At 42.3% G+C, this 15,124-nt stretch overlaps 1 protein-coding gene across 2 annotated transcripts in view; it reads left to right on the plus strand.

Annotated features, from left to right (window-relative positions):
- The window catches only part of TRANK1 (tetratricopeptide repeat and ankyrin repeat containing 1), a 62,916-nt gene that overhangs the window by 32,820 nt on the left and 14,972 nt on the right, over positions 1 to 15,124 (plus strand). For both annotated transcript variants that reach the window (XM_075143112.1, XM_075143113.1), the window contains exons 13-18: positions 1,527 to 4,406; positions 5,017 to 5,216; positions 5,685 to 5,822; positions 10,177 to 10,317; positions 11,021 to 11,177; positions 11,758 to 11,846. In XM_075143112.1, the coding sequence (XP_074999213.1) occupies positions 1,527 to 4,406; positions 5,017 to 5,216; positions 5,685 to 5,822; positions 10,177 to 10,317; positions 11,021 to 11,177; positions 11,758 to 11,846 (3,605 nt within the window). The remainder of the gene's footprint in view (positions 1 to 1,526; positions 4,407 to 5,016; positions 5,217 to 5,684; positions 5,823 to 10,176; positions 10,318 to 11,020; positions 11,178 to 11,757; positions 11,847 to 15,124) is intronic.

The following is a 15,124-nucleotide window of genomic DNA, read 5'->3' on the forward strand; positions in this document are numbered from 1 at the left end:
AAGTGCTCTCGCAAATGTGCACCATTCGTTTTCACAGCAACTGTTGAAAACATCCCTATTTCTTACTTGTCCGGCCCACTGCCCCTTCTGCTGCTGTTTACTGATGTGACAGCAGAGGCAGCAGATCAGGATTTTTGACTGTGTCTCAGCCCCCAAAGTTTGCAGGCCGGAGGATACGCACCAGTCTTTGTTACGCTGATGTGTTCTGCTTTCTGGTTGCAGTGGCTGGGACTACGAGGAGAGTTAATGGCAGCTCAGGTGACCAGGGGAATCAAGCAGCTGTAATGTCTCTGTCAGTTACTGTACATATTCTTGTTTAATCAAGCTGATTTAGAAAGGAAGGCTCCTCTTTGAAACCCTGTAAAACGTGTACTAGGTGGGAATGAAGTAAACAGGAAGGATCTAGGAAGAAACAAAAGTAAAGGCAGAGCAATGGCAGCAGACTTTGAAAGAAATCCTACAGTGACATCTGAAATCTGTTTCCCAGTTTTTGTTCAGTCATCAATCAAGCAAAGTTTTGTTCAGAGGAGGAGTGAGTGAGAAGTGTAGGGCCTACATAAAAATGTAAGAAATTCAGATAAACTATCAAATTAAGCCCCAAAGTCAGGTTTGATTTTAAATTAAGAAAAAATGCATTTTTAAATTGAAGGATTAAAATAATTAAAAATACTGAATTTATTCATTTTTAAAGCACACACATTTCATTTAATAGTTTTAGAGAGATAAAAAGCATAGATACTGCCAGTTGTAAATTTTAAATCAAAAGATTAAGAAGTTCAATGACAATATCTTCTCTTAAGTATTTTTCACTGTCTAAAGTTTTTGAGGTGGAATTTCTTTATAATGATACTGGTGTGTCACTATTTTACAGTTAGGAAAGAAATGTTTCACATATATTATCTGGTTTAAATCACATATTATCTGGATTAAATCCAGAAAGCTGTAGAATATCTCTTTTTTTCTTCCCCAGAGAGATATTGGACTAATCTTATTTTGTAGGAAATTGCTCTAGGGACCTCAGATATCAGGAAATAATTGGGATTTGCCACAGGTTATTTTAGTAAACCAAAGTTATCTGCAGCAGATTACTTCTGGGTGGCATATTAAAATGAACCAAATGACCCCAGAACAGTACCCAGAGCTGCTGCTTGTCCAGATGACCTGAGTCACCAGCTTACCTTGGGTAGCAGTCAGGACTGACATTGGAAGATGAATTAATCTGTCTGCACCTGGAGGTTAAAAAAGGAATTAAATTGACTGATTCTCCAGGAACAGTTGCAGCTCTAGGGATTTTTAAAGCTTTGCTGCCGTTGCTTTGTTTTCCCTGGATATTAGAAAAGCTCAGTTTTGAGCCATTTCAAATAAGCATGTTTTACAAACATGAAATGTAGATTTTTTTTTTTTCTTTTGAAAGCAAATTGATTTTCATTTAATAGCTGCAGAAAAAAAGTATTAAAAATTGTTGGCCTACAAAGCAGCCTTGTAAAGCAAGTGATTTTTTTTTTTGTATGTTCTCTTGCTTTCAGATGGCACTGGTTTAAACATCCTGAACTATCTACTTGATCTCTTTGCTTCAAGACCTTCTGACTTTCCATATCTTAATCCAAACATACAAGACAAGAATGGAAATACAGTGATGCATGTTATTTTTCAGAGAGGATTTTCAAAACAGGCTAAGAGAATAATGGATTCATTGGCAAAATTTGATGTTAACTTTAATATAAAAAACAAATTAGGAAGAGATGTGAAGCATAGAATTAAAAAAAATGACCCACTGCTACTTGCCTGGAATAATGCTGCACTGGAGAAAAAGAAGTACCGGCAGGATATAGCAGGGCAGTTGGTTAAAACATCTAAGCCTGTTCCAGCCTCTGAGATTTCACAGCCAAAGAGCACAGGACGTTCTTCATCTGGGTCCTCATTAAAGGCACCATCTGGCAACACAGCACATAATGATTTAAAAACCCCGTGTTCTGTAAAGACAAAAAAAGATCAGTTGGCGAAGCAGGAAACAGAAAGAATAAATAGCCCTTTAACACTGCAGGAAAGTCTAGTGCAGGCAATCACAGCTTTAATTCAGCAATTGAAATTGGGTGATACCCTAAGAAAGGATCATCCTCTGGTACAAAAGCCATCTTCAGCTCAAACTAATTTGGAAGAGGGAAAAAGTGAGTCCTTGCAACCTTGTGGAAGCCTAGCTTATCCTGATGGAAAAGGGGACAATTGGGAGGAAAAGAAGGGAGCAGGGGAATTTAGTATGGCTCTGTCTAACGGAGAGAAGGAAGAACCAGACGAAGAGAAGGGGAAGATTCTGGATATTGAGGCATATGTGCAGGAGTTTGATAACATGACCTGGGAAATAGAGTGCACTCCTGAAATGCTGAAGACATTGGGCAGCAAAGCTGTGCCTCATTATCTGAAAACTAAAACTATAATGACAATTAAGCAGCTTGGCAATGGGGAATGGACTAGGGGCCTTCAGAAGCCGCTGAAACACTTGAAAGCTGATATCCAGCTCTACGAAGCCAAGTTGGGCAAAGGTGCAAGAATGCTGTGGGAACTTGCGATCGACTTTTCTCCTCGTTGCAGTGAGAGTGCGGAAAAGATTATGGAGACAGAACAGACAAAAAGTCTTCCAGAAAAGTCAGGTAGAGTTTACACTGAAATAATCAGAATTTGGGCCATTGTTCTGGACCACTGCAAGCTGAACCGTGTCTTAGATAATATATGTATTTCCTACAATCGTGGTTTATCCTGCATCTTGAGGAAGAAGCTCAAGGGCATAAACAAAGGACATCAGAACCACAGTGTGACAACACAGAAGCGCATTCCACGTTGTTATGTTGAAGACCCAGAGGCGGAAAAATCAAAAGAACATACCATACCTGAGTATTTCCCTCCAGCCAGTGCAGCAGAATTGGAATACAATATAATGAAATTCCACAGCTTCAGTACTAACATGGCGCTTAATATTATAAATGATGTACATTCTTCTGTTGAATACCCTTTCCGAGTTGGGGAGTTGGAGTATGCAGTAATTGATCTCAATCCAAAGCCCATGGAACCAATCATTTTAATTGGGCGAAGTGGGACAGGGAAGACGACTTGCTGCTTGTATAGGCTTTGGAAGAAATTCTATTCATACTGGGAAAAATCCACCTTGGCAAATGGTCCTCTGCTGGAGAGGCAAACATGGCAGCAAAGACAGTGCAGTGAGGCTGAAAAAGCTAGTTTAGAGAAGGAAGAGAGTGAACTAAAACAGGACAGTGATGATTCAAGTGATGAGCAGGTGAGCGACGAGCAAGACCAGGACAGCGAGGATGAAAAGGTTCCTGCAGGCACAGCTGGTGCGGAAATAAATTCATGTGACGACCATGAAGAAGACCAAATGCGTAGTGCAGAAGCATCGAACAGGCTGGAGCACCTGCACCAGATCTTCGTGACAAAAAATCCTGTCTTGTGCCAAGAAGTGCAGAAGAATTTCATTGAACTTAGCAAGTCTTCCAAGGTAACCGGTCACTTCAAGCCTCTGGAGCCAAATGTTCACAAGCTACAAGACATTAAAGATGAAAATTTTCCACTGTTTGTCACCTCCAAGCAGTTGTTGCTGTTACTGGATGCATCCATGCCTGACCCATTTTTTCCAAGAAACGAAGATGGAAGCCTTAAAAGAACCATTGTTGGTTGGAGTCCTCAGGAAGACTTGGTGGTACCAAACTGGCAAGATGAGGATGAAGAAGGTAATATTGAAGCAGAACATGGTGATGATGAAGGAGCTGCAGATGCATATTCTAGGGAAAGTGATCCACGGACTTTTGTGACTTACAATGTATTTGCAAATGAAATATGGCCAAAAATGATAAAAGGTAAAAGCTTGTACAATCCAGCACTGGTTTGGAAAGAAATAAAATCATTTCTGAAAGGCTCTTTTGAGGCACTGAGTTGCTCTGGGGGTAAACTTACTGAGGAGCAGTACAAAAAGCTAGGCCGAAAGAGATCACCGAACTTCACAGAAGACAGAGGTGAAATCTATCACCTTTTTTGTCTTTATCAGCAGATACGATCGCAGAGAGGTTACTTTGATGAAGAAGATTTGCTGTATAATTTATCTCAAAGACTTTCAAAGCTCAGGGAGCTACCGTGGTCCATCCATGAATTTTATGGTGATGAGATACAGGATTTCACCCAAGCTGAGCTAGCACTGTTAATGAAATGCATCAATGACCCTAATGCCATGTTTCTAACTGGTGACACTGCCCAGAGCATAATGAAAGGAGTTGCTTTTCGGTTTAGTGATCTGAGGTCACTGTTTCATTACGCAAGCAAGAACTCCATGAACAAGAAGCAGCGTGTTAGAAAACCAAAAAGGATATATCAGTTATACCAGAACTACAGATCCCATTCAGGTAGAGTAACAGATTTATTTATGATCCGAGCCTGTGCTCTTCAGATGTCACTAATGATTGAAGTTTTCTACTGGCCAATTCAAAGCATCTTTTAAGCGGCCTGTTTTTTAAGAGATCAGATGGTCAGCTTTTTTTGACATGTGAATTCTGCATTTTTGACATCCCAACTGGAAAACCAAGAATTAATGTTTTTTAAATTGTCATTTTTTGAACACGCATGCTTACTGCATGTTTTGACTGTATTTGTTTGAAGGAAAACTTAACAAATAATCATACCCATTTCTGTTGTCCCATCCCCAAATCGCCAGACTTTGCAGCATTGGTGTACTACTTCTCCTTTTCTTGTTTGTTTCTCATTTATGACCTTCATTTTGTGAGGACGCTGCTAAGCCTTTGTAGCATGCTTTCTGATCTTTACAGGCCCAAGAATGAGGTCCACTCAAAATGGCAGAAACATTGTGAACCTTACAGCTTCTCTCTTCTCTGGCTAGTGTTTTTGTCATTATATTTCTTGATTTAAAAATTCTAACAAAATCTTTTAAAAGTATGTTTGCAAGAGTGTATGAGACAGTCAGACTGAAGTTTAAAATCTGTATTCTGCTTATTACAGGTATTCTCCGTTTAGCATCTGGAGTGGTTGATTTGCTTCAGCATTATTTCCCGGAATCTTTTGATCGGCTTCCTAAGGACTGCGGTCTCTTTGATGGACCAAAACCTACGGTCTTGGAGTCCTGCAGTATCAGTGACCTAGCAATTCTGCTGAGGGGCAACAAAAGGAAAACACAACCCATTGAATTTGGAGCACATCAGGTTTGCTTTTCTTAGGTATACGGCTTTTTGCAGATTCTTCCAGCTCTGTTGCTAAATCGTCATTTTATATGGACTGCCCACAACTTCCTTTTTTAAGCCCTTGTATCTCACTGATAAATTATGCTTTTTAAACTTAGAAACTTTTATTGTGTTTGTTTCTGTTTCTTCTTAACACACGTCTGGCTCTTTCTGTTCTTTTTTGCATCAGGTGTTTCCTGTCCCGTTCCTTTCTAACTCCAGATTTTCTTACACCAGGTCTATGACTGTCTTCTCATACCATGCATTTGTCAGTCTTCTAGTGGCAGCTTTGTGACCTTTTTTGCAGAGTGTGCTGGAATGTCTGTGTTAAATGCTGTCTGGTTTTGAGAAAGCTCTTGCATTATCGTGATATTTATGTGCTCTCTCTATGAGGCTGTAACCTTTTTTTGCTTCCTAATACATTGTTTTCACTAATGTATTTTATGACAGGTGGTATTAGTGGCAAATGAAACTGCAAAGGAGAAGATACCCGAGGAACTCAGTTTAGCACTTGTACTGACAGTTTATGAAGCAAAGGGGTTGGAATTTGATGATGTACTCCTTTACAACTTTTTCACAGACTCAGAGGTATTTAATTCTTACCCATTTTCTGCATTTTTTGTTAATGTCTTGATTTTACAAGTGGTCTAATTGGCTTTCCAGCTGGGGAAGGAGTCACTGTTTTCTCTGAAGATGGTTGGTGTCATCACAGTACAAAACAGAGCTCATCAGTTTATGAATTAACGCCTCTTCCCTTAGTGCTGCATTTTCCTTCAGACTGGCTGTTGCAATTTAAGGGAGAGCCTTGGGGTTCACACAACAGCGTGCACACACACACACACACACTTCCGCTACATGCCAAGACTACTGCGCTAGCTTACAGCCTATCCCTACCAGCTGCTCCCTGTTCAGGTCAAAGCAGTTAGTGGCAGGACACTCCGTCACCCTCACATATCCTTTATCTTATAGCGGGGTGCTGGGTTCCAAAAAAAGCACCTTAGACCCCCTGCTTTGCATCACCACTCTGTTCACAGTGCATTTTTTTTGGTGTGCTAGCTCATAGACTTGAAATCATGTGTCAGCCCCAGACAAATGAAACAATGATTTTTTTTTTTTTCTTTTTTAATTAAAAGCTTAGTAAAACAATTATGTTTAGAATCAAATAGTGTGTGTATGTGTTTGGGGGGAGTGGAAGGGGTGTGTTCTGTAGCCATCCACAGCTTAGCTCCAGAAAACACGTTCTGGTCTAGCTCAGGAGTTGTCAGGAAACAGGATGGTCTCTATAACGGAGACCATCGCCCGTAGATCGGCCTCGGTTAACAAGGCTTTTTTCCTGGAGGTGTTTTGTTTTGTGTTTTTTATGTACTTCCTTTTCCCCATTAGTGGTTCTCCAGGGAGCTCAGACCCTGCCCCTCCAGGGTTTCCTGGAACTCCAGACCTGGCAGGGGTGACGTTCTTGAGGCTCCTAGCAAAGAGCTGTCAACTGCAGAAGCCTCGCTGTTGTTGCTGGAGCATCACCAAGCCCCCCCCCCTCCACCCCAGCCAGGCAGTAGGCAGCATCCTTACTGAACATGCCTGCAGAGACTCGAGAATGCCCACGACTGAGTTGCTCTGCAATGAAACATTCAGTGTGAACATCTCTGTTGCAGGTGCCCTCTGCCTCTAGCCCTCAAAACCGTGTCTCAGATGTGGCTTTCAGCAGATGAAAACCACAGATGTATAAAGGAAAACAGGGCAGCTTACTGGTGACTCTTCATAGAGGCTAGTAGACCTTGTGTGGTGAGGGTGGAAAGAAGGAGCTTGAGATGAATGACATTGAATCTTGCTTACTGAGATTTGGGGACAGTATTACAGTGGCTGTCATGATAGATTTCTCAAAGTTGGTATATTTTTGGTGATGTGACTTGTGCTCAGAAAAACAATGAAGTAATAGCAGAATCTGGAGTGGAGTGTGTTGAGCATTTTAAGTCAGCTAGACTAATGTATGTCAGGCCTGGAGAACTGTTTCCATATAATTCTTCCATTTTCCTGCGAATCATGAGTAATTGAGTTGATTTGAGCAGTTAAACAAGCAGGCAAGAAAGCAGCTCACCCTGAGGTTTTCTAGTTTTGAAAAGCTGAATTTCTGAACTGTTGTAAATGCAGCAAATATGGCTGTGTACTGTTTATAATTTGTTGGGTTTGCTTTTTATTAGCCTTGAAAATAAGGTTTGAAATGAATCTTGTTTCATGAAGCAGGTTTGAATGAAGACTCAAAAAGGGAAAAACCCCAAATCCCCAAAACTCAGCAAGCTGTTGACCAAATTGATACCATTAGCTGGTTATCATTTTGTAACCCATGACAGGCTTAGGAGTGTTTTGACTGGGGATTTATTGCAATCTTAACTTCAAAATACATTTTGCAAGGAAACTTTCCTTCATTTTTTCCCATTAAGACGACAGTTAACCTGTATCAGGTTGCTTAAAGCTCTGCACTATATGGGTGTGTGTGTATGTATAAAAAAATAAAAGAGTGTGCTATTTCAGCCTTATTATTATTCAGCCTTTTCAGTTTGTGTCAGAAACTTGGCACTATGTAATCAGGTTTCCATTGAATACCAAAAAGGGGAAAACATAACAACTTAAAATACACTTATGATTTTCTGGATTGTTAGTTTTGTGTGGGATCAGGAACCGGCAGAAGAGTGTGATCAGGATCTGGCATTTTGGTATTTGTTACACGGCATGAGAGTGCACGTCACTGATCTGCCGCCACACTTAACATATGTTTAAGTATGTTTGTGCACATTTATAGAAATTTCTCACATGTACATATGTCAGAGTCCAATATTCTCTGACCACTCTTTTTTAGATACTCCACATGACTATTTTTTTTGCTCATCTCTGAGCCTTCTTCCAAGGGGGGTGCGTCGGCCAGTGACATTTCAGTCCCTGGCTCAGACCGGCACTAGCGATTACTGGTGTTGTACAGTGAGCTTAAAACATTCATCACATGAATGACCAGTCCTCTTGCCTGTGCAGAGTTAGGGTGAGAATATATGCCTGTATGGGATACCAGTGGGTCCATCTCCGTGGCTTCAACCCTTTTGTTTTATCCATGGCCACGCCCACCCTCTCCCTCCCCCTTCCCCCCTGTCACGGTTTGCATACGGGGTGATGACTGGCGTGCCAAAGATGATGTGCCAAATGGCCCTCTTCTTAATCCACTGCCTTTTCCTGCCAAGGCGAATGATCTGGGCCCTGTTCAGAAAGCTGCCTCTTCAGCGCACCATCCAAAGGACAGCATCCACTTGCCTCTGCTTGTATGGATCCTGTTTGCTCCAAGTCTGCTTGGTGCTACAGGGACGAGGTTCGGTGGGTTGTCGGCCAGCTGGCCTATAACTCACTGAGCCTGGCAGCTGCCCGTCCTGACCTACAGGCTCGGATCTACCCAACATGTCTTAGATAGCAGATTTTAGCATGACGGTTTGCAGCTCATGAGCGTTTTCCCACCACCATTTACCTTTCGCCCTGCCCTGGGCTGGCAGGGAGCTGCCTGCCCCAGCAGACAGCACACCCCCACAGTGAGTCTGCCTGCCTCCTACAAACCTCGAGGTGAGGAGAATCCTCGGCCCTAGCCTTGTCCATTGCGAGGGTAACCTGATTTGCTCCTTTTCCCCATAGATGGGTTATCCATTGTAGCAGTGCGTCCTGGTTTTGGCTGGGATGGAATTAATTTTCTTCCTAGTAGCTGGTATAGTGCTGTGTTTTGAATTTAGTATGAGAATAATGTTGATAACACGCTGACGTTTCAGTTGTTGCTAGGTAGTGGTTACTCTAGTCAAGGACTTTTCAGCTTCCCATGCTTTGCCAAGTGCACAAGAAGCTGGGAGGGAGCATAGCCAGGACAGCGGACCCAAACTGACCAAAGGGGTATTCCGTACCTTATGATGTCATGCTCAGTATATAAACTGGGGGGAGTTGGCTGGGGGGACAGCGATCACTATTCGGCGACGGGCTGGGCATCGGTCAGCAGGTGATGAGCAATTGCATTGTGCATCACTTATTTTGTATATTCTTTTATCATTATCGCTATTTTCTCTTCCTTTGCTGTCCTATTAAACTGTCTTTATCTCAACCCATGGGTTTTACTTTTTTTTTCAGATTCTCTCCCCCATCCCTCTCGGGGGACAGGTGAGAGTGAGCGGGCGGCTGTGTGGTACTTAGTTGCCAACGGGGGTTAAACCACGATGGTGTATCTCCAGATTTAGCTGAAAATTTATAGTCCACCCAAGGAGGTTTTAATGTTTAATATCAAATTTACTTATTTACATTACGCGTTACATGTGGTCTGGATTTAGATGAATAATACAGCAGTATCCTGAAATCACAAGACAAGCACAATATAACAATGGCAATATACAGCAAAATCACAATACAAACATGATTCCCATTAGCAGTCCCTATGTACTCCACCATCATGATGCTGGGCATCCCCAGTCCCCTGGGGATAGAAATAATAAGTAGCTTGAAGCCAGCTCAAGCCAGTTGCACTCTTCCAGGTTTGTTTTGTTTGTTGCTCAGTTTTTACACACTCTGGGCAGAGCCGTGTATTCACTTCCCCCATGTTGGTCTGGCTGGCTCAGGAGGACATTACTCTTTACTAGCTATTTCAAGGAAAGTTGTTTATTCAACCTGATGACTGCCTGGTACGATTGTGTATCTCAAACAAAGGTTATCCTCCAAAACCACTTGTATTGAGATGAAGTTCAGCTTTCTCGATGAAAATTAGTGGTCATTCTTTACATTCTTTCCTGAGATAATTTTTTTTTCCCCACCCATCTCCTGTGAGCCTTCTTCAGTTGTGGAGGTGTGCTGGTCGGTCACAACATATGACCTTATTTGCATATGTGGGCAGTGGTGATTGCTGCATACAAGTAACCTCATTTTCTTGATATTTTAGGCTAGTAAAGAATGGAAGATCATTTCTTCTTACACTCCTGAGTCGGATGTGCAAGTAGGAAGCAAATTGCTAATCGAAATGCCTTTAGAGGATGCTACTGGTATGCAGAAAAGAACTCCTTTTAATATAGAGATGTACAAGGTGAGTTTTTTGTAACATTGGGAATAGGAAGGATAAACTAGATTCTTAAATCTTAGAAGTGGGGAACTCTCTTCAAGAAATACTTTCATCCTGTAGTTCCGTGTTTATGAAGGTTGCTTTATCTTTTTGGTGGTTGTTCACATTTGTATAATACAATCTTGATTTTGAAAGATAAGAGGTTTTTTGCAAATGTAATTTGGTAAGAGAATAAAAACTATGAGTAATAGACTTTTAAGTATATTTACAGAACAGCGATGGTTAAAGCAAATAGCAAATCAGCTTGTCAATATTTATTATTACTTTAGTCTGGTTTCAGATAGGTGTCACTACCTTAAAATTAAGGAAACTTCTTAGAATCTAGTGAGTCAGATATTTTCAGGGTTGTATGGTAAAAAATCAGAAATTACATGTGCTAGTGTTTAAAAGGAAAATGGACTGTCACACCTGCAGCTGCTAGATTTGCTGTAGCAGTAGTTGCATGCAAATTAGCTGGACAATGGCTTATGTAAATGGAAAATCACATATTTAATATTTAGACTTGCTTTCTTAAAGATACTTTGTTATTTGTTATTCATTCTGTATATATTCGCTGTTTTCTTATAACTGCAAAGTATGTTTCTTTCTAACAATTTAGCTCATCTGGCATTTCATTTCTTTTATTTTGGTGTATTGCTTTTTTTTTTTTTTTTTGGTTCTGCTTCAGATGCTGAATGGAGAACTGAAGCAACTGTATACTGCCATTACAAGAGCCAGGGTCAATCTTTGGATCTTTGATGAAGACAGTGATAAACGCGCTCCAGCTTTTAAGTATTTCATTGAAAAAGAATTTGTTCAGGTTGTCAAAGCAGATGAAAAGACAGGTAAAGTTATCCTAAAACTTTCTTAAAAGACTGTCAGACAGGACAGCCTACTCATGCTTTCTTGCTTTTAGGCTGTGTAATAAAGAAGGTTAAATTCCTTGGTCCCTCTAACAGTATGCATTGATAACCGCCCTTGCAAATTTCCACTGATTTCAGTGGGTCTTACTTCTTTTGACTCTAAAGATCAGTTGTTATGTCAATACATAACTTCATTGCTAATTCATTAGTATAATTGTTCCTGCACAGTAATGAAGGCTGTTCACGGAAAACTATCCCAGCTAAAAAAGATTTATCAAATGAAAGAATTTGGTTTCTGTAAAGACAGTGGATTTACTCAAAGTTTTGTCCAAAAACCAAGCATGATTTTTAAAGGTCTTTCAAAACCAAACCCAACTTGTTGATTTTCAGTGCTGATCGAGAGGGATAAGATGTATTTAACTCATAGTTACCATTACTGATGTGAGCACAAATCATAAAGAGTTTGGAACATCATGAGATGTTAATGCTTAGTTTTGGTACATGATAAATGGTTTCTGTTCTTTATCCATTCTAACATAAAATGATTACCCCGACCTTCTAGACTTAGACGACAGCATGTTTGCTAAAACTTCAACTCCAGAAGAATGGATTGCACAGGGGGACTACTATGCTAAACATCAGTTCTGGGAGGTAGGAGCATATGTTTATCTGAAATAAGGATTCTTGTCTCTTTTGAAACCTTTTTTTTCTTTGCATCTATAAAGTTATCTGTAAACCTTCAGTTGTTCTGTAGCAGTGTATCTTAGTTTGTGATTTGTAGTTGTGTAGGTGTCTACACTTGTAAACGACTTGCAAGAAGTAAGTAGGGAGAGCAAGCCTATTGTTTGTAATCTTAAATTCACTACCCAGAAATTTGCAGTCCAGTGAGAGGAAAAACACTTTAATACACACAAATGAAAGATGGTTGGAAAAAACAATTATTAGCAACAACTGGAATTGACTGGAATTTGTGAATCTAAATCATGTGCTTGACAATATCCTTACGCATTACTGTAGGAAAACAAAAACATTTCTTGGAAGTATATTGATTTGGGTGATGATCTCAGAGCCATTTCATGGTTTTTTGGATAGTAATTAGGTATGGATGCAAAACACACATTAAGGAACAGCATGTAAGAACCAAGGGAGCACTAAGAAAACCGCAGAAAGAGTAGTAAAATGATGGTTTCGTTCCCTTACTATTTAAAGAACATGGAGATTTTACAGTCTTTTATTTCCTAAAGTGATATTTAGTACAATCCAGATATGGGATGATAGTTAATGGAATGGAAGCAAAACCCAGCTAGGACAATGACACAAATGAATTATTAGAATCATAGAATCATTAAGGTTGGAAAAGACCTCTAAGATCATCGAGTCCAACCATCAACCCAACACCACCATGCCCACTAAACCATGTCCCTAAGCGCCACATCTACATGTCTTTTAAATACTTCCAGGGATGGTGACTCCACCACTTCCCTGAGCAGCCTGTTCCAATGCTTGACCACTCTTTCAGTAAAGAAATTTTTCCTAATGTCCAATCTAAACCTCCCTTGGTGCAACTTGAGGCCATTTCCTCTTGTCCTATCGCTAGTTACTTGGGAGAAGAGACCAACACCCACCTCACTACAACCTCCTTTCAGGTAGTTGTAGAGCACAATAAGGTCTCCCCTCAGCCTCCTCTTCTCCACACTAAACAGTCCCAGTTCCCTCAGCCGCTCCTCATAAGACTTGTGCTCCTGACCCTTCACCAGCTTCGTTGCCCTTCTCTGGACACACTCCAGCAACTCAATGTCCTTCTTGTGGTGAGGGGCCCAAAACTGAACTCAGTATTCGAGGTGTGCCTTACCAGTGTGCCCAGTACAGGGGCACGATCACTTCCCTGCTCCTGCTGGCCACACTATTTCTGATACAGGCCAGGATGCCGTTGGCCCTCTTGGCCACCTGGGCACACTGCTGGCTCATGTTCAGCCAGCTCTCAACCAGCACCCCCAGGTCCTTTTCCTCTGGGCAGCTTTCCAGCCACTCTTCCCCAAGCCTGTAGCGTTGCATGGGGTTGTTGTGGCCCAAGTGCAGGACCCGGCACTTGGCCCTGTTGAACCTCATACAGTTGGCCTCGGCCCATCGATCCAGCCTGTCCAGGTCCCTCTGCAGAGCCTTCCTACCCTTGAGCAGATCAACGCTCCCGCCCAACTTGGTGTCATCTGCAAACTTACTGAGGTAGCACTCGATCCCCTCGTCCAGATCATTGATAAAGATATTGAACAGGACCGGCCCCAGTACTGAGCCCTGGGGAACACCGCTCGTGACCGGCCGCCAACTGGATTTAAGTCCGTTGACCACAACTCTCTGGGCTCGGCCGTCCAGCCAGTTTTTTACCCAGCGAAGAGTGCGCCTGTCTAGGCCATGAGCCGCCAGCTTCTCTAGGAGAATGCCGTGGGAGACAGTGTCAAAGGCTTTACTGAAGTCCAGGTAGACCACATCCACAGCCTTTCCCTCATCCACTAGGTGGGTCACCTGGTCATAGAAGGAGATCAGGTTGGTCAAGCAGGACCTGCCTTCCATGAACCCGTGCTGGCTGGGCCTGATCCCCTGGTTGTCCCGCACATGCCTTGTGAGCGCCCTCAAGACGAACCGCTCCATAATCTTCCCCGGCACCGAGGTCAGGCTGACCGGCCTGTAGTTCCTCGGATCCTCCTTCCGGCCCTTCTTGTAGATGGGTGTCACATTGGCAAGCCTCCAGTCATCCGGGACCTCCCCAGTTAACCAGGACTGCTGGTAAATGATGGAGAGCGGCTCGGCAAGCTCCTCCGCCAGCTCCCTCAGTACCCTCGGGTGGATCCCATCAGGCCCCATAGACTTGTGAGCGTCCAGGTGGCGTAGCAGGTCGTTAACTGCTTCCTCTTGCATTATGGGGGGTTTATCCTGCTCCCCGTCCCTGTCTTCCAGCTCAGGGGGCTGAATACGCTGAGGATAACTGCTCTGACTATTAAAGACTGAGGCAAAGAAGGCGTTAAGTACCTCAGCCTTATCCTCGTCCTTGGAGGCAACGTTCCCCCCTGCATCCAATAAAGGATGGAGATTCTCCTTGGCTCTCTTTTTGTCATTAATATACTTGTAAAAACATTTTGTATTGTCTCTCATGACAGTGGCCAGATTGCCTTCTAGCTGGGCTTTTGCCTTTCTTATTTCCTCTCTGCACGACCTAATAAGATCCCTGTACTCTTCTTGAGTTGCCTGTCCCTTCTTCCACAACTGATAAACTCTATTCTACAGGGAATTAAGGGATATCTCTAGATCAACTGCCCTTGTCCTTATGGGTGATTTTAAGTTCCCAGTCATCAACAGGGAATATCATACAGTGGACACAAACAGGTCCAGGGAATTTCTAAAGCACTTTGAAGATAACTTCTTGGTACAGGTACTAAGGGAGTTGACTAGCAAAGGTGCCCTCCTAGATTTGTTATTTGTAAACAGAGAGGGACTTGTGGGCGATTGGTGGCTGTCTTGGTCACAGTGACCACCAAGTAGTTGAGTTTCAAATAGTTGGCGATAGGAGAAAAACTGCCAGCAAAACTTCAACCCTGGATATGGGGAGAGCAGTCTTTGGGCTGCTGAAGGAGCTAGTTAGTAAGGTCCCCTGGGAATCTGCTTTGAAGATAATTGGGGTCCATGAATGCTGGTCCCTTTTTAAGAGCCGTGTCTTAAGAGCGCAGGAGCAGGCAATTCCAAAGTGTCAGAAGACCAGCAAGTGGGGCAGAAAGCTGGCTTAGCTGAGCAGGGATCTTCTTCTAGAATTTAGGCAGAAAAGGAAAGTGTATGGACATTGGAAGCAAGGACAGGCGACACAGGAGGACTACAGAGACGCTGTTTGCCACTGTAGGGAGAAAATTTGTGCAGCCAAAGCTCGATTTGAGTTCAAGCTG

The sequence above is a fragment of the Calonectris borealis genome, chromosome 2 (assembly GCF_964195595.1).
Source record: "Calonectris borealis chromosome 2, bCalBor7.hap1.2, whole genome shotgun sequence".
Lineage (NCBI taxonomy): Eukaryota > Metazoa > Chordata > Aves > Procellariiformes > Procellariidae > Calonectris > Calonectris borealis.